Below are 19,710 nucleotides of genomic sequence, written 5' to 3'. Positions count from 1 at the left end.
TGGCTTGACCCCTCTCTTACAATTACCTTTCACCTTCATTTTCTCGCTTATTTTTGCACATACGAAGATACACCTTAGAACATTTTTTATGTATTTTTTAATTTAACACAACTTTTGTTTGAAACTTTTTTCGATTAAATGCCTAGATTCTAAAATACGGCCGTTTTTTACTCTTTTTTACCCTTTTTCTCAAAGATCTCCTGATCTAATTGCAAAAAAATTAGCACCATTCGATTCAGCGTCGTCGAGTTATCATTATATCAAGTTTTTGGCCAAGAAACACAATTAGCTCAGTTTTTCTTTAGTTGACCGGAGAGACATTTTTCGGAGCAATGGCTCCGTTCAGTGCCGCTACTCTGGCGGCGTGGTGCTCCGTACAGCAGCGTCACTTCGACGGAGCACACTCCCGTAGCGAAAGGGTTAACGAGCTTTGGTATATTAGTAGTATACTTATAAGGGTATTACCGTGTTTAAGTATTTTATTAAAATGCGAAACCAATTTTGAGAAAAAAGCCTTCAAAGTTTTGATTTTTTTTGCATACATGTTTATATTATCTAAAATGCGATCATCTATCAAGTGGTGCGCTATCGCAAGTGGTAGCGTTCTCGCTTCTTGTGCTGCTAGTTTAGCGCTCGATCCTTCATGGGGGACGTTTTTTTTAATAATTTTTTTCTATCTGTTTTCTAATTTTTTTTCATATTTTTTAATTTTCAAATATATACAGGAAAGAAAAAATTATTTATTATAAAAAAATTAGAAATAATAAATTTTTTAACATCTTGCACAAATGAAAAGAACCAGAGTAATCGTCAACGAAAAATTACGAAATTTGTTTTAAAAAAGGAAGCAGCAACAATAGAAGATCCCTTTGCGTCTGCAGCAATATTTCAGAAACAAACATTGAAATTCATAACAAATTTCAATGAAGACTATGTAATTAATACTGATCGAACAGGTATGTAAATGCAAAAAATCCTAAAATTATCGACGATTTTAATTTTACACTTACTTGTTCTGTATAACTTATGTCCATTCCTGTTTTCAAGGTGCCAGTATCAATCTGGCTATAATAGAACTCTTACTAAAAAAGGAAGCAACCTTATCCTGTTATAAGAAATGATGTAAATAAAATTACGCATTCTTATACAGCGCAATATGCAATTACTTTATCTGCGAAAATTTTACCGAAAGTATTTGTATGTCTGCAAGAAGCTACCGTACATTTTGGACCTAGAGTACAAAAAGCAGTAGATTTTTATGCTTCCAAATATACAAATATCGTTGTAACTTCCTCAAAGTCTGGAAAACTGACGACAATATTATATACTAACTTCCTTAAAGATTGTTTAAAATCTTATGTAGGAAATGAACAGTTTCTCTTAATCATAGACTCTTGGGGAGGGCAAACAAAGCCCGAGTTGTATGACGAAATATTTCAAAATGACGATCAATCGACAACCTGTACTATCAAGGTTATTCAGCCAAAATGTATTTCTCTTGTTCAGCCCTGCGATGTTTATTTTTATAGGCAGGTTAAAAATTTATTAAAGCGTATGCAGAATTGTGCATACTTAATTGAACAAAATCGAGAAATCAACTCTCGTGAAGATTGAATCAAGATACAATCAATAGTACACTACCAATTGTCATCAAAAATTTTTCACAAAATGATTCGATATGCATGGTACGCTTCAAAATTATTAAAACCAAATGAAAGAGAAATATTTATAAACGTTGATCAGGTTTGTTTTCCAACAAATCTTTTAAAAAATCGTTGTTTATGTAATAAGCCGTCTTTTATTAATTGCGCGAGATGTGAAAAAATTTATTGTCTTGAATACTTTTACGATAACTATCACTCTGGAACCTGCGTTTAATAAATAATAGTAAATGTACAATAAATGTTAAAACCCACAGATATAAAAAAATTATAAATGAAATTGTTAATGATTAGAATATATATGATTATTATTTGGTAAATATATTGAAATTTTCATATACCTGTTAAAAAATAAAATGTTAACTGTAATTCAAGTATTCAATTTTCCTTTATCATTTGTGCAAGATGTTAAAAAATTTATTATTTCTAATTTTTTTATGATAAATAATTTTTTCTTTCCTATATATATTTGAAAATTAAGAAATATGAAAAAAAATTGGAAAACAGATAGAAAAAAATTATTAAAAAAAGTCCCCCATGAAGGGTCAAACAGTAAACTAGCAGCACGAAAAGCAAGAACGCTACCACTTGCGATAGCGCGCCACTTGATAGATGGTCGCATTTTAGGTAATATAAACATGTATGCAACAAAAATGAAAACTGAAAGCTTTTTTCACAAAATTGGTTTCGCATTTTAATAAAATACTTTACCACGATAACATCCTATAAGTATACTACTAATATACCAAAGCTCGTTAAAATCCGTGAGGGCACAACCGTAAGGTTCCTTGTTAGTGTAATAGATTCTATTTAATCCTATATTAAAGAAAGTACACTCTTTTGTCTACGTGCAAAAGACTTACTCGAGTTATAAATCGATATGAAAATATTCATAAAATTTTAGAGAATACAATGTTTCAAGATGTGTATCTTGTTCAAAAAAATACTTAAATCAGAACGTTATAATCTAAAATTGGATTTTTTGGGTGTATTTTTCTCTTTAATAAACATGTGCGCAACGTTCGGAAAGTCATATAAACAACTTTCAATAAAAGTATTTTCACAGAGGACAATGATCCATTTCAACGGTATATTTCGAAGAGGACGGAATTTCGAACATATATTCTGTGGTGTTAGACAATAATAGACACTTCTATCGATTAATTAACAATTATTTTAATATTTTAATAAACTTTCGTTATATTTCAGATTGTTTTAACATATATGTACTAGTATAAGCATTACATACCTATACGTATTAACATACTTTAAATATTAAATAATTTCGATGTGATGTTCTTTTCGATGAAAATTTCCCCCTCCGTAGTGACTGCTGCACAAAAACGTTAAACAAATGTACATTAGTTTAAACAATTACGTAAAATTTAAAAAAATACTAAAATGAAAACGTTATAATCTAAAATTTTATTTATTTGTTGATTATTCTGTTTATACACATGTGCTAGGTTCGAAAAGTCATATAAACAACTTTCAATAAAAGTATTTTTTCAGAGGACAATGATCCATTTCAACGGTGTATTTTGAAAAGGACGGAGCTCCGAACATATATTCCGAGGTGTTAGACAACATTCTCTAACGAATAATTAATAATTATTTTAATATTCTAATGCACTCTCTTTATATTTCAAATTATTTAAATACATATGTACTGGTTTAAACATTACGTACATATTATCGTACTTTAAATAGAAAATAATTTTAGTATATTTCCATTTTATAATTTTAGATGACTTTCTTAAACTTTATTTCGTTACTGGTCCAAATTACATGCATAAAATCCTCCTATTACTTGCATTATTTTTTAGTCACTTCTCTTTTAGATATCGACATATGTACATCTGTGAATGTTATACTGGCGAATAAAATTTAATTAATATTTATTAAAATTTGGGTCTTCAGAGAAGCGGTTACCTCCTCGTAGTTAGACTTGGGCAATGGTGTTTTACTTTCAATATAATGTTTAACATATTTTATATGCTTCCTTCTATCCATTTAATATACAGAAATTAACTACTTTATAATGTTTTTAATAACTTTTATACACATTTACAGGTAGTCCTTACCTATAATTTCCCCCACCACAATTGTCGTACCTTCCCTACTTCTTTCACTTTCTTTCTTTTCCTTTATTTCAAGTATGCTCACATGAGTTAGCATACATTGTTCACAAACAGAAATTCTCTGATTTCAAAAGGAAAATTTATTATTTATTATTTAATGAAATTCTCCCAAATCAACTTTGTTTCTTTTAAATAAGAACATATTTTTTTATAATAGCAACATATCTTATGTAAAAAACAAGCAACGCGTATTTTTACTACAAACTAAACAAAATTAAGTTATATATTTATAACTAAAAACATGAAAGATCACAATGGGTCAAATGATTGACACAAAATATTGAGTAGATAAATATATTACACTTTCACTTACAGTACATTTGTGAAAAATACATCAGACTTACACAGCTATATCGCATGGACAATTAAGACGCAATTTAATAAAAATTTGTTCAGTACAGTCCATTGTTGATAACATTTATACGTAAAAGATCTATTTTTCACATGCTAACGTGTGATGTTAATGATAAGAAACAATAAACGGAAATGAATATTTTATGCAATATATTCCACATCGTGGCCGTACATTTAGCAACCTTTCCAAAATAACGAATATTTAAAAATATATGTTTTAATAATTTTTTCATATATATATATATATGATACTAACATACTATACCATATACATATATAATAAGTCTTTTCAAAGTTTTCTTATATTTCAACATGTTGTAAGATAATAAAAGAGACATAAAAATCTGTCTTCCATAAAACAGAGCTCTTTACTAATATTTTTTTACCTTTGTTTGTATTTAAATTATAAACTCAAATTCCACTACTATATAAAGCATAATGCTAATATAGCATGTATATTTATTCTTAATGTTTTAAGTGACCAATTTTCTACTTTTACATAATATTTAGAAAAAGTAAATTTACAATATACAAATTGTATATTGTGAACACCGATTTAGGTGTAGTCTACAAATTTTATGTAATAAATACTTAATAAATGTTGAAAAAAGAAAGATACTTAAAATTATTAAGCGTGTAATATAACAAAGAATCTATTAAGGATCTGTACTGCTAAGTGCCAAGTGCATTGACTATACATTATATACCGATATGTATATAATCATTATCGTTTTGTATGTTCAAACAAAGAACGTTAGTATAGATTGTATATGATTTCATACCATCAACATAGGTATGTGTGTATTATTATAGACATAGTGACATGTTTAACATGCAATTAATCTGAAGCTTGCACAAACAGTATTGTTGCGCTTATTACTTCCCATTGTACACAGCCCTCTTCACTTTTATTCTGCATTCAAGTTAATGCTTCACATTATGTATAGAAACGAGAAAAAATAATTAGAGCTATCATTGAGCTCTTGCAGAATAAGATTACATATAGAAACCGATAAAATTGATAGAAAGTCTAGATATTTCTTTGTAATCTTCCATCAATTTTATCCCTTGTTTTACATTCTACGCAAAACTTTCAACGGGAAAGAGATTGAAACCTTACATAAATTGTATATGTAAGAGATAAACATCATAGCAGTTTTCAAAATGCATATTTAGGAATTATTAAGAAAATGATACATCGAATTTATCTGTTTGTACCCAAGAAATAAAATATAATTTTTTTTCATATGAGATACGAATATAATTATCCTGAAAAGAGAATAAATAAAATTGAAATTTTTATTTTCAATCTTGCTTTTGCTTTGTTCAAACTAAACCATTCCATTTTTATTCAATGTTCCTAATGTAAAACCATTAATAAAATATAGATACTGTAGCCGCAATTTAAACTTCAACGTAATTATTTATAAATTAGAATAGTTATTAAACTCGGAAAATTACTTAAAGTCTCTACTGCAGAATCATTTAATCGTTATTTAAAAAGAAATTTAATAAGTATTTTCACATATTGTATCTATTCCTTCTGAAAATAGTTCTTTTATTACTTCAATTACTTTTATTTATGAGCAAAATTAACACTTTCCGTGCCACGTGTACCACCGATTGTACACGTTAAACTTTCCATTTAGATCTTGTATACCACCAATGATACACGCTGACATATTTATTTAATGCGTCAAAACATGAAGTAGCTTGAATGAAAAGTCGAGCAAAAACAGCTTAGCACGAAACGTGTTAATAAATGGCCCCTTCTTGCAATATTGTCATTAATATTGATTAATATGGCCAATTTTTAAATTGTTTATGTGAAATGACTTTAGCAAAATGGAAACAGTCTGTTTTTATCAAAGTATACTTACTAAACGAATGCTTATATTTTGATTCCATCTATATATTTTGCAACAATGAAAATAAGTCTTTTAATACAATAAAAAAGAATAATAATCTAAAATTTATCCAACACTAATAATAAGTTTCCAATATGAAGTAAACAATTTTTGCTATTCATTCGCATACAAAATCTAATAAACAAATTTAATCTATGAAAACTATTTGTATAACTCGTAACATTTTATATTTTCTGATATTAGATATCGTGTAAAAAGAAAATTGCACCATTGTCTCTATAATTGCTAAAAATCTAGTTATGTAAATGTACTTCTTACTATTTCCAATAAATTTATATAACATAACAAAACAGACATTGTAAATTAATTATATATTATTATACTGAATAGTATTATTGTTTGCCAACTTCAAGTAAGTTATCAATGGATACTTAATAAACAAATATAAGTTTACTAACTAAAATTCTGATGCATAATGAGTCAACCTTCATTTTGCACAAAAAATCAATAATGTTTCTTCCACTAAAACTGGAATTCTTGTGTAATATTTATATTATATATTATTTCATAAAAATAAGAAAACCTAAAAACTATTTCAATGCATTAATTAAGATGCCATAAAAGAGCACAGTAAGTTGATTAACATATCTTATCCTAGGAAATTTTTCATCAACATATCGATTTTAAAAAGCTGATAGATTTATATTTATAATCAAATAATATCTATAGATCTATAAACATTGTTTCTATATAGAGAAATGGATAATTTATTTAAAAATATGTTTTCTTTTAAAAAGTCAAGTCGGCAATCGCTAACAAATTTGTAATCACTAGTTTTTTGGTCAACTATCGTTTATTGATCGACAAAGACAAAATATATAATGATAGTATTAATGTAAATTCTTTAAAGTTTTGACAAAGAAATAGAAATTAAAAAGACAATTTGTTCATTCGATTTCTGATCCTATTAAAAAAAAAAAAATAATAAAAATAAAAATTATGGTTAATTTTTGCTAAATAGAATCCTAATATTATATTTAATTGTGTCACTTTTACATATTTTCAAAGAATTATGAAAATTACGGTATGCTTGAAAATAGGACTTTTAAATAAAAAAAAAAAAGTTTAAATTTAAAATAAAATATATATATGTATATATAACACTAATAAATTCGTTCAAAGCCAAAAATAATTTAGTATTAGTACAGTACCATAAATACTTCAATATGGAAAACTTATTTGAATAATTTTCTTCTATTTGTATAGGTGAACATACTAAAAACACAATACCATGATAGAATTATTATAATTATTCTATAGATGTTTAAGGATAATATATGTTATAATTTGTTGGTTATATTAGTTTCTTATACAACTTAAAATCTTTTTTTATGCAGGAGATGCTTATATTCTTTTTAAGCAAAATTCTGTTTATATAAAATTACATAGGATAATAAAATTCTATCATTAATATTTTGTATGTCAATAACGAATTAGTATAGATGACCAGAATGATAATAATTATATAAAATTTGGACAATATATGTTAATTTCACCTATCTGCAATACTTATGTATAATTGTATATTTTTATCATGTAACCTTCACTCAGGTTAAATAACATTCCTTTAGAATGTTTCTGTATCATAGTATGTTTTGCTTCATTGTGCAAACATTTAAATTGAGTATACTACATTGTCATGTTTATAAAACACTGACATCAATTTCTGTTAAATTTTAACAAATCTGTATTCATATGTCCATTTGTTTTCAATGAAATTTTTTATTTTATTACAAGTAACAACTACCTTTCGCTTGTCTGAATGTATTTGGCAAAGCGGCAGCTGATTTGTTAAGTTTCCAAGTACGTTAAATAATTTTCAAATGTCAGCAAAATAATATAAGTAAAAACAATCTAACTTTCTGGCTTGGTTGAACGAATTGCTTTTATAAATTGTCACATGTTTAACAAATTTTTTAAAATATCACATATTAACAGCAATAATTAATATATTTAACCTTTTAAATGGGAAGTTAATTTACCAAAAGCGCAAATATTTTATGTAATAACAGTAAACATATTAAATAAAAATTTGCACTTTACACGATTATTAAAGAATATTATAATATGTATAATATTAAAGAATATAGACGACATGCCTAGTCTTCAAAGAGTACTATAACGAGTTATCCCCAGTTAAAATGTTAAATATCAAGAAAGGTGTTGTTTTTATGCATAAGAAATATTACAAAATCGATGATTACAAAAGCGTATATGCAAAAGTAGTGAGTCCACTTTATACAATACTATAGTATTAATAAAAGGGTTCACTTATCTCAATCAGATAATAAATCTATGCTGTTTTAAAAATGCTCATATAATCATCCTTTATATATAATGTTGATTTTAAGTAGAATAATCGTAGATCTTTTTTATGCAAAGAGTAAAAATTCTACTTACTTTCGATTATCCAATTATAGAAGTAAACGCATTGACGCATAAAAGATTTCTTCAAGAATTATACAAACATGTGAAAACACATGTGTTATCTTGAATCATTGTCAGATCTGGGAGTTAATATTTAATACTGCAAAATTATGTTACTTTTTTGAGCTATCTTCTTCACTTGACCAATGTTTCTCTTGTTCTTGCAGTTCAAACTCCCATCGTAATTCTAATTCACGCATATCATTTGCAATACCAACCTCATATGTATCTTCCTAAATAATATTAAAATAAATATATATATATATAAAATTTAAATATATTTAAAAAATTTATATTGTCGTTATATATTATAAGAGTAAATTATTACCTCTTCGGTCTTATAATCCTGATTAAAACTTTGATTTGTAAGTAAGCTAGTTGATGATTGAATCCATGGTACAGTACCGTACGGACTCCAATTTCTTACATCCTTTTCTTTTTCCCTAATACCTGCTTCAATCATTTGCAATTCCTGTGCAAGTTTTTCACTGGCTGTTAAAGTTGCACCTTGTGTTGCAATCTACGAACATTCATAATATTATAACACATTCAAAATTAATAAAACAAAATACGATTGTTTCTAAGGAATTAGTGGTACCTTTAAATCATTTATTTTCTTCTCTAAATGTTTTAATTGTTGTTTTACTTTCTGTGACTCCAAGATTAAACTATAATAAATGTTATTAAAGTCATTTTAACCAATAAAATATTTAGTAAATTATCAATCCAATCAGTACATTTAAACTTACTCTTTCGACATACATTCCTGTTGCAAAAGTTGTGAGTGTGTCTGTGATTCTGATATATTTCGTCCAAGAGCAATATATCCATCCCCATAATTAGATGTTGTAACAGATTGCATTCCTCCGTTTGTACCAATAGGTGTATAAGCTATTACGAATATAAATATCACTCAAATACGACTTTATTTTTGGGACATATCATTGAAGAATAATTTTATTATTCATACATACGCTGATTGCCGTAATACCACGATGAAATGGAATTAGGAGGCATAGGTCGAAAAGTAGATATTGTAGGTGGACCCTCATTATACAAACTTGTAGGTGATACACCATTTGGAGATCTTATGAAAAATTGAAGTATTATGAAGATGTAGAAAAAATGGAGGAAGACCATTTATTTATTATACAAACCTTATCATGGTTGTTGATACTTTGGATATTGGTCCGTATTTGCTCGAAGATGATGCATCGAATGGTACAAATTCATCATCCAATAATAGAGGATCTGCACATCGAAAATTATTACTGCAACTCATATTTGATGAAGGACCTATAGGACTTCCAGATGAATTTGTCCATATCGATAAATTCGATGAAAGCACATCTCCTTGGATGTCACAATTCTGTAAAAAAGAACAAAACAAAACAAAATATTATACACTATATAACATGACATATGCAGAACCATAAACAGTATAGGTTCATTTCTTATACCATTTTCATTTGTGGAGCTTGCTTGTTGACTATAGTTTCAAGTTGATTTAGAATTTCCATTCTACGTTGTAATAACATTGCCAACGTTTTTGCTACTATTCGTTGCTACAATTAATATATAGATACACGATCATTTATGTATAACTAATACAAAATATTTACAATTAACACTTTTTTACATTCTATATACATTCACTCATTTTTATAAATTACCTTTTTACTGTTAGAAATTCCATTAGTTACACCTGACGTTATTTGCGGCGAATCCCACATATTCATATCTGTTGTATTATAATCTAAAGATGCTACAGGCATAATATAATGAGGACAATGAATATCCATGTTTTTCACTGGAACCATATGTGATAAATTTTGTGGTGGTGCTAACATGTAATTTGTCACAGATCCAACAAAATTATTTTCACTATTAATAATAGGATGTTGCGTTGGATTAACTTTATTCAATGAAGTAAAACCTATAAAGAATATAAGAATACTTTAGAACTCTGAAAATAAAATGACAATTATTACTTCATTACAATATTACATACTATCCCTATGAATATCATGTGGTTTTATGGAATGGTAAGGTGCCTCTTCATTTTGTTTAAAAACCTTATTGTTTTGAACAACAATAGATTTATCTGTTTTTAATTCCGTGTTACTGTTCAAAGGTAAATTTGACCTGATACTCAACTTTCGATTCTTTGACCTATACCTGGCCAAAAACGTAAAAAGAAAAGAAAAATGTAATGCTATAATGAGGAAAGAAAATATCTTATCTAATTAATGAAAATTTACTTGTCAAGTTCCATGTCACTGTGAGCAAAAGTACAATTTGTAGCTCTTGGACAAGATCCTCTAAGAGCAAGATCTCTGCACATGCTCACTTTATACTTTGGTTGACTTGGACCAATATTATGAGTGCCATCTGAACATTTTCTACTTCCATGCTGTTGAATGAATTCCACCAATGCTGCAACTACAGTTCTAACAGCTTCCAATGCTGCGCGACATTCAGCTAATGTGGGTAGTTCTGTTTCTACATAGCAATAATATATTATACATTTATAAATATAACATATATTAAAGAGATGAAAAAAATGTAAATACCTGGACTAGGATCTATGGCAGCTAATAATTCTAACTGTGGCCTTAAACCACTAAGTTGTCCTGGATCAGGTGTACGTTGTAAGGCAATAACTAATTCTTGCACACTTTGAGCAAAAGATTGTGGCGTTTGTAGCTTGTCAATAATACTTTGCATGTGAGACTTATGACCAGTATCTCCATACAATAGAGCTGACCATTGATCAGGAGCTATTCGTAATCCAGCTTCAGTTGCTATTTGAACAATCTGGGCATCATGTTCTCTTCTCAATGCATCATATGTTCTAAATTCTTCTTTTAACTGCATTAAAGATGAATCACCCTCTCGTTTGGATACCTAATTATGCATAAATTATTACTTTAAATATTATGGAAATAGATTGTCTGATATACGATAATTATAGAAGATAAATAAACTTTACCTTGAAGCAACTGGCTCTATAAAGAAGCTGCACTACATGTCCAATACTTGTTTTTGATGCTTGTGGAAAATGTGGTTCCAAACGTTGAACCACAAACATTACTAAAACTTTTCTTGAAAGTGCCGAACCATCCTCCAAAGCTAAAAGAACTAGTTTGAGAACCTCCTCTTGCATTGCTAGTAGAAAGAATAAAAAAAAAAAGCAAAAAGAGTATCAAACAAGGGGAAGTGAAAAATAAGTTTTTGTGCAGAAAATATTATTGAGAAAGTTAAAATTTTAATACTAATAAAATTGTAATTACTAATAGAGTGTAATTATTGTACCTGGTCCAAGGAACTGACAACCGCGTGCACGTACAGCAGCCCACAAATTTGCACTAAGCTGCTGGGGATTTTGATGTTGTAATATTAGTTCTGTGACAGACCTTTCTCCTAGGCTTCGAGCTGCTCGTACAGCACGTGCTCTTCCTTCTGGTTCTACTAATTGGCAGCCTACCAACGTAACTAATTTTCTTTGCATAGGGCGAGACACAAGTCCCATTCCTGCTGCTATAGTTGGATTTGTTTGACATGGTTTTAAATAAAGTGCTAATTCTTCTACACAGCGCTTAGCCACTAAATAATTAGCATGATCTTCGGGCGGTAATAATTTTTGATAAGATGTCGCAACATTTGTTGGAACAGTATTACCAACTAATTGAAGCAGAGCTTCATTTATTGGTAACCTTTCTATTTCAGTGTTTATGGTACTCTGAAAATGATATTATTTATTACATTGCATTATATATATAATATCTATAATTTATATGAAGTGACAGTAGACTTTTTACCTGATCAAAAGGACATTGCTTGCGATGTAAATTTGCTAGACATGTACGACATATAGTATGACCACATCCTAAAGATATCGGACCCCGTACAGCCACATCAAAGTCATGACAACAAACTGGGCAAGAAAGAAATTCAGTCCACTGTGGTGCCTGTATTGGCATTCTAAAACATAGGAACAAAATATTTTAATAAGTTATTTTTTTATTAAAATAACAATTCGATTAAATCTGTAAATTTTAAAGGACTCAAAATTTATATGAAAATGAAATATTTTTTACATACTTTAACAATTTGAAATATTTCAATAGACAATGGATAAATACGTGCAACTGAATTTCTCAAAATATTAATGCATATTGCAAGCAATATACTTGTAAGAATTTATTTGAATACATCTCCAAATAAAAATTCAATGTTAAATGCTCATCGCGACATTTATTTCTATATTTTATAACGAAAACTATTTAGGTAACTTCGTAAATGTGTATATTTCTATAGAATTAATAATATTAATATATCAAGGTTTATCTCTCGTACAAACAGTCCAACAGACGAACACTCACAGGCACGCACAAAAATACACACTACTTACATTCTTGTCCCATGATCGTCGCAATAAAATTGTTTAATTATTTGCAATAAATGCTCGTGACGTCTGTTCTACATTTTATCCCCAAAAAACATAGTTGTGCTTCTATCATTGTATCACATAACGATTCGATTAAGAATTAACGTATACATTTATTATTATATCTAAACTCACCTTGTTATTGTTTGTACAAAACATCACATTGATTAATCAGTTACTTCGCACATAATTCTGCCATCAAAGCAGGAACAGATGAATCACAGATAAGATAAGCTCAGTATGATCTCCATAGACATTTTTATGTCACTAGCATACACGAGGAAAATAATCTAGAAAGATAGGTTACCTCATTTACTCGTCGAATGGCGCTCTTGTCTATTATGAATAATTCTCATGAACGTTATGTGATACATTAAGGAGTTACATTGCTATATAAGAAACAGCCAATAAAAACCGTTATATGTCACGTATCGTCCAATAAGATTTTGTTTAATCCATTGGAAAAAGAAGTAACGCTGATACCACTTTGCGATTGGTCGAGTCATCAGAAATGACATTTTTTAAATATGTCCATTAATTGGAGCATTTTGATATCGCATAAACACACGACTATTTTTGCAGATCATCGAGAATAGAAATTACAGAAGATTACGTGGAAAAACCACCATTCGTATAGTCGATAGTGCAATAAGTTACAGTGACTGACCGTGCTAAAAAAAAAAAGACGACGAAAGGAGAAAGATCATGGTACTGTCGATGTTTGATGAAGCACACGCAGGATAGAAAGTGTCTGAAAGAGTGCAGGAAAGAGTCCACTAACATAAGATCAAGAATACGGTAAGATAGGATATAAAAATCGGTGTTCGAAGCTAATCGAAACGGGAAAGAATTTGTTGATAACAACAAGAAGAAAAGGAATAAAAGAACAAAACGAACAGTAGTGAGGTTCGGTAGTATCCAATAGTAAAGAAGGTGGAGTGATAGTGGTAGGTCCTGACTGTATTCATGTTGTAGTATTGGTACTCTGGTGTGGTCGTAAGGTGGTGTTAATGGTAATGGTAGTGATAGAGCTGTTACTGTTGATGGTAGTGGTGGTGGTGGCAGTGGAGGCGGCAGTGGCAGCGGCAGCGGGGGCAGCCATACTCAAACAACCGCCGAGCGAAGAACGAAGAGCGCGGAGCGGCGTAGAAATGAAACGATAATACGGCACGTTTAAACGTTCAGGGCCTGGGACGAGGCGCAAGACGCGAGTTTGACCGATTGGCCGTAAAAGAATCAGGGCGGAAGTGCGGCAAAGTTCGGAGAGGAAAAAGAAAGAGTGAGTGTCGTGGAAAAGAAGGGGGCTCCGCCGTCGAATATCGGTGGTGACTCTGAGCAGACGGTATGAGCGCAAAGACAGACGTTAACAGACGAGTCCTAGCGATTCAGGCAAAAAAAAAGAGGCACAAGCCGAGTAAAAGAAAAGGAAAGGGTAATTCTCAGGGTGATACGGACTCCTCAACCACCGGACAGTGCTCGAAACCACAGCCAAGCGTCGCTCGACAAGGACAAGGATCCGATTTCTTTCAAGACGCCTCTTCGGGCCAGAGACCATATTCTAACGATAATGGGAATAGGTATAACCGGTTATCATTAAAATATTATCTATTCAGACTTTGCCAGAATTATTCCCAACTATATTTTATATTCTTTTTTCAATTTAAACAAACGTCTTATTTTGTTCTATCCAGATTTCCTCCGTTTTCTAGTAAGGACATAATAATAAACTCTTTTTCTTTCAGTTTACAATTGGTTTAAAGATAAACAAAATTTAATTTCTTTATGCGACGATACGGAAGCTAATTTGTCTTTTTAATAAATCGATCTTTACGATATTAGTGCGATGATAGATCACTAGTGTCAATGACGACGAATCCTTTCTTTTGTCATTTTTAAAGTTATTTACATATTTGGGGAAATAATGTATATAAATATACATCTACATAATAGCGCGCGCGCACACACACACATACACATAAACACAAACATAACAGCTGCATGTTCAGGAAAAACATAAAGATATGAGAATCTTATTAACGATCGATTAAATTTGTAGAATGGAACCGTGTCACAGCTCCAGCAATGAAACAATAGAGGATGACGATGAAGTGTACAGTAGCGAAGATGAAGAGCAAGAAGATAGCAGTGATTATTGCAAAGGAGGTTATCATCCTGTGAAGATAGGGGATTTGTTTTTAAGTCGTTATCATGTGACTCGAAAACTTGGCTGGGGTCATTTCTCTACGGTCTGGCTTTGTTGGGATCTACAGGTATGTAAATACAAATATTAAAAGATAATTCATTTGCATCTAATACTCTTTCTGAATATATGTATGAGTTAATTCTTTAAAATTGTTTTACATATATAGGACAAACGATTTGTGGCACTTAAAGTAGTAAAATCCGCAACTCATTTTACTGAGACTGCTTTAGATGAAATAAAATTATTAAAAGATGTACGTGATACGGATCCTATTGATCCTAAACGAAATAAGACCGTCCAATTGCTCAATGACTTCAAAATCAGTGGCATTAATGGTCTTCATGTTTGCATGGTATTCGAAGTGCTTGGACATAATCTTCTTAAATTAATCATTAAATCTAGCTATAGAGGAATTCCAAGAAACAATGTTAAACGCATCATCCGTCAAGTCCTTGAAGGTTTAGATTATCTTCATAATAAATGTAAGAAAACGAAACGTAACTAAATTGATTATTACCTTAAATTAAGTTTTCATGTGGACAGATTAAATAAATCAAATATCTACAATTTTAAAAATATAAATAACGCAAAAGATTGTTTACCATAAAAACGTAATATTTAATGTTATGTTTTTTTAGGTAAAATTATTCATACAGATATTAAACCTGAAAATGTTCTTATATGCGTTGATAAGACTTATATAAAAAAATTAGCTTGTGAAGCAACAGAATTACATTCTATGGGTATAAAATTACCAGTTTCATTAATTTCTACTGCGCCCAAAGAATTTCAAGAACCTACGCCAAATTCCAAAATGTCTAAAAATAAAAAGAAGAAACTAAAGAAGAAGGCTAAACGGCAAAACGAATTATTGAAGAAACAAATGGAGCAAATAGAGGAAATAGAAGAGCAAAATAAACTTGCAAATATTACAAGAGAAAATGGCGAGTTGGAGACAAATAGTCCAGATCAAGACGTGAATACAGAAAGTATAGAAGATAATACGGAAAGTAAAGGTTCCCCCGAAATCTCAGAACCATCTGCACCATCGTTACATGTCAATGGAGTAGATGGTTTAGCAGGTGGAGAAAAAATACAAAATCAGTCAACCAATCGGTCAGACAAAGTGGAGAATATGACTTTGTGTGACGTTGACAAAAGTTGTGGTGAGAGTACTACTCTACCACGAGATCCAGAAGATACGGACGAATGTAGTGAAGGTTAGATTTCATTATTAAAATTATGAAATGATCATGGGTTTATTAATTTTGGCTTTTTTTTTTTTTATATATTTAGGACGTAATTTAAATCCACCTGAGAGCAAACAATTAAAACGGGCATCCGTAGCACCACTTGATCCAGCTACAGTAGATTGTGAAGTTGAAGTAAAGATAGCTGATCTTGGAAATGCATGCTGGGTTCATAAAAAATTTACAGATGATATACAAACACGTCAATATAGATCTTTAGAGGTATTGTTAGGATCAGGCTACGATACTTCAGCAGATATATGGTCCACAGCGTGTATGGCATTTGAATTGGCTACTGGTGATTATCTGTTTGAGCCACATAGTGGTAAAGAATATTGTAGGTTAGTATTTGGCACAATTTTATTGAGAATATCATTTTAAAATGGATAACATTCGTATATATGCATTTTGTAAAAATATTTTTAGAGACGAAGACCATTTAGCTCATATTATAGAACTGCTCGGAGAAATACCTAGACGTATAGCGCTTTCCGGAAAAAATTCAAAAATGTACTTTAACAAAAAAGGTGAATTGAAGCATATTACCGGTTTAAAGCCGTGGGGACTTTATGAGGTGCTTACAGAAAAATATGATTGGTCACCCAGTGAAGCACGTGAATTTGCTGAATTTTTAACTCCGATGTTAGAATTTGATCCAAGTATGCGTGCTACCGCTGCTGAGTGCCTGAAGCACCCTTGGTTGCAAATCAAGTGATCCTGTTTTTATTTTATTTTATTTTATTTTATCTGATTTTTTCTTTTTATTTAATTCTTTTATTTTGAAATTTCTGAGATCCTTACTCTTTGCAACCCTGATGCAATTAAAAGTCGAGAGTGTGACAGGAAGCAGAGATTAGAAAAAAGAAATTTTTATATTCAATTATAATTTCAATTTTCATATAAAACGAATACATTACTAGGCACTCATATCCTATATTTATGTCATATTCTATTTCACAAACGAAATGTAAAATGGAATCTAAATATGACACAAACATAGCATATTATAATGTAAAAATATAGGCGACGATAATAAATTATATTGATAAATACAATGTCTCGATATTATTAAGAGTTAGAAATCGATTGTGTAAAATCTTGTCTATACTGAAATATGCTTCCTAATGAAATACTCTCGACATCAGCCGCCTATACGTGTAATTATAAATTTGTTAAATCATCTTCATTTAGTGTGATGACAATTTAAATTAAAGTAAATAGTATTTTATTACTTTATGCATTCATTACATCCTTCGTACCGGTCACTTTATTTATCTACAAGTATTCCAAGAGTACCCACTCATAAAATACTTTATAGATATTTAAGGGCAGGCCCGTTAAAACACATATTTACATAACTTCACCTAACTACATTTCTTTTTAAGATAATTGCGGTTAAAGTCAAATTTAATAAAAGTTTTTTTTTCTTTTTGTTATTTACAATTTTCTGTGTAAACTGTTAGACATACAATGTAAATTTCTCACTACCTCGTTGCATTAGATATTTTAAAATACTCATACACACATGCCGAAAGATGTAGTTAATGCACAGAATATTTCTACGAATTTACAATGTATTCAAACGTACGAATGATTAATATCAAATGAGAGTTGGTCATCAGATTCTTGGTATATAAAGCCAAATAAGTGTGAACACAAATCGATATGAGACAATATGTTTTGACGGAATATTTAAAGGGGCACAAATATTTGAGTAAAGAAAAGATTGTTAAACTAATATATTATATTAGAAATATGAGTCTAACATGCAAGTATCTGAAGCAATATTAGTTTTGATTGTGCAAATTTATGTATTGATAGATCATCCCAAAGTAATACGGTTATTTAAAATAAGTTTTTAAATAACGAAACAAAAAAATATGCAACTTTAATCTAAGATATTGGATCATCCTAAAAGCTTCCTGCGTTTTCTTAGTTAATTTTGTATATGATCCATTCTGCTTTATTACTTTTCTCTGTACCATATATAATTCAATTAAATAACATAAAATTTTTAATATTCTACAAAAGTGTACAAAAACAAGAAACTTTTGAAACGACTTAATATATTTATCACCATTATTTGCAATATTCTTAATTTTTAATTTTTCAATACTTTGGCGATTAACTTTTCATCATGAAGTTGTTAATGTTATACCGATTTTTATTCATCTTTAAGACTATAATTTCTACAACGAAAATGCTGAAATTATTTTGGATCATAAATTTTTTGTATTTTATCATTTACTGCTGTGGCAGTGTGTTGCCCTGATTAAATGCCCAAAGCAAAACATACTTTAAATCCTTTATCGACACTTCCATGATGACTTTTATTTTTTCACTCTTAAATTAACATGTGAAAAAATAAATATACACACAATCACTTAAAACACTGTATAAATTCTATAATAATAATATATATATATATTTATTAGTATGATTATACAATAACTGTAAAATATTAAAAGAAAAATTGATTACCCATTCTGTCTATAATGAGGAAAAATCACATTACTTATGGGATGATTAATATTTTATTGTTTTCATTGCAATGAACTACAGTGAGTAACTTTAATATTCAAACACCGCAAAATTTTTATTTTTCCACGTTATAATTTTCCTTATAACGAAAAAAAATCAAATAAAAACAAATGGTCAAATATAATATTAATATTTAGACTATATCTAAGTAACAATAATATAACAATTTTCTTTTTATAATTTATAATATTTGTTAAGTAATACATTTTAAATTAAATAACGTTAGACTTTAACGCTACTCTAATATTCAGACTCTTAGAAATTTAACAACTTTCATTAATTCCGAAATTCGAAAATAATGTTCATTTATAAACACAGTAGTCGGTACGGATAATGTAAAGCCTTGTACAATTACTTGTATTTCGATATTCGTGAAATTTACTTGTCATAATAGTACGTAACATTAATACTAATTGTAATAAACGCGAACTTGTGATTTTTCATAATACCAACAGAAAATCGTATAGACTAGTTGTCATGCTTAATATAAATAAGAGCACCATACTATGAGACATTAGAAGATTTAAACACGAGAATCGTATACAGTCGAAATCACAAAGAGGCCAATTAAAGAAATCGAATATCTGTGATAGAAGGGAAATTATCTAAAAAATAAAATAAAATTCTACATTGAATGCATGAAAATTAACTAACAAGTTCTTTGAAGAAACAGTACGTCCTTCGATAATATAATATACAGAATGTTAAAAGAAAGTAATTATATAATGAAAGAGTTATTCGAAAAAAACAAACAT

At 29.4% G+C, this 19,710-nt stretch overlaps 2 protein-coding genes across 3 annotated transcripts; one reads left to right on the top strand and one right to left on the bottom strand.

The window, feature by feature from the left end:
* Positions 1-7,275: 7,275 nt before the first annotated feature.
* Positions 7,276-13,245, bottom strand: LOC106792085 (roquin-1). Of its 2 annotated transcripts, none has more exons than XM_014758227.1 (15): positions 13,097-13,245; positions 12,333-12,495; positions 11,827-12,253; positions 11,504-11,643; positions 11,085-11,418; positions 10,773-11,013; positions 10,523-10,689; positions 10,185-10,447; positions 9,972-10,076; positions 9,669-9,880; positions 9,486-9,598; positions 9,261-9,402; positions 9,110-9,179; positions 8,840-9,031; positions 7,276-8,744 (listed from the first exon to the last, which is right to left on the bottom strand). In XM_014758227.1, exons 2-15 carry the CDS (start codon positions 12,492-12,494, stop codon positions 8,625-8,627), a joined length of 2,688 nt encoding a protein of 895 aa, XP_014613713.1. In that variant the 5' UTR covers position 12,495; positions 13,097-13,245; the 3' UTR covers positions 7,276-8,624. The 2 variants fall into 2 exon arrangements, with proteins under 2 accessions (XP_014613713.1, XP_014613712.1); XM_014758226.1 differs by having other exon boundaries at positions 7,277-8,744; positions 11,504-11,679.
* A 254-nt stretch (positions 13,246-13,499) lies between these two features.
* On the top strand, positions 13,500-18,699 carry LOC106792081 (SRSF protein kinase 3). Its single transcript, XM_014758221.1, has 6 exons — positions 13,500-14,538; positions 15,018-15,231; positions 15,331-15,646; positions 15,803-16,384; positions 16,461-16,755; positions 16,841-18,699. The coding sequence occupies exons 1-6, from the start codon at positions 14,306-14,308 to the stop codon at positions 17,127-17,129; spliced, it is 1,929 nt and encodes a 642-aa protein (XP_014613707.1). The 5' UTR covers positions 13,500-14,305; the 3' UTR covers positions 17,130-18,699.
* Positions 18,700-19,710: the final 1,011 nt, after the last annotated feature.

This window comes from Polistes canadensis, unplaced genomic scaffold (assembly GCF_001313835.1).
Source record: "Polistes canadensis isolate GaletaPanama2010 unplaced genomic scaffold, ASM131383v1 scaffold_375, whole genome shotgun sequence".
NCBI lineage: Eukaryota > Metazoa > Arthropoda > Insecta > Hymenoptera > Vespidae > Polistes > Polistes canadensis.
Note: the sequence above shows the minus strand (reverse complement) of the source record. Positions and strands in the feature narration are given on the sequence as shown.

Excerpts from the sequence above, each read along its gene's own strand:
- LOC106792085 (XM_014758226.1), bottom strand. The coding sequence starts at position 12,494 with ATGCCAATACAGGCACCACAGTGGACTGAATTTCTTTCTTGCCCAGTT. Across the intron at positions 10,448-10,522 it reads ACATGATATTCATAGGGATA|GTTTTACTTCATTGAATAAA; the intron begins GTATGTAATATT and ends TATTCTTTATAG. Across the intron at positions 9,881-9,971 it reads AAGCTCCACAAATGAAAATG|AATTGTGACATCCAAGGAGA; the intron begins GTATAAGAAATG and ends TCTTTTTTACAG.
- LOC106792081 (XM_014758221.1), top strand. The coding sequence starts at position 14,306 with ATGAGCGCAAAGACAGACGTTAACAGACGAGTCCTAGCGATTCAGGCA. Across the intron at positions 14,539-15,017 it reads TCTAACGATAATGGGAATAG|AATGGAACCGTGTCACAGCT; the intron begins GTATAACCGGTT and ends TTAAATTTGTAG. Across the intron at positions 15,647-15,802 it reads AGATTATCTTCATAATAAAT|GTAAAATTATTCATACAGAT; the intron begins GTAAGAAAACGA and ends ATGTTTTTTTAG.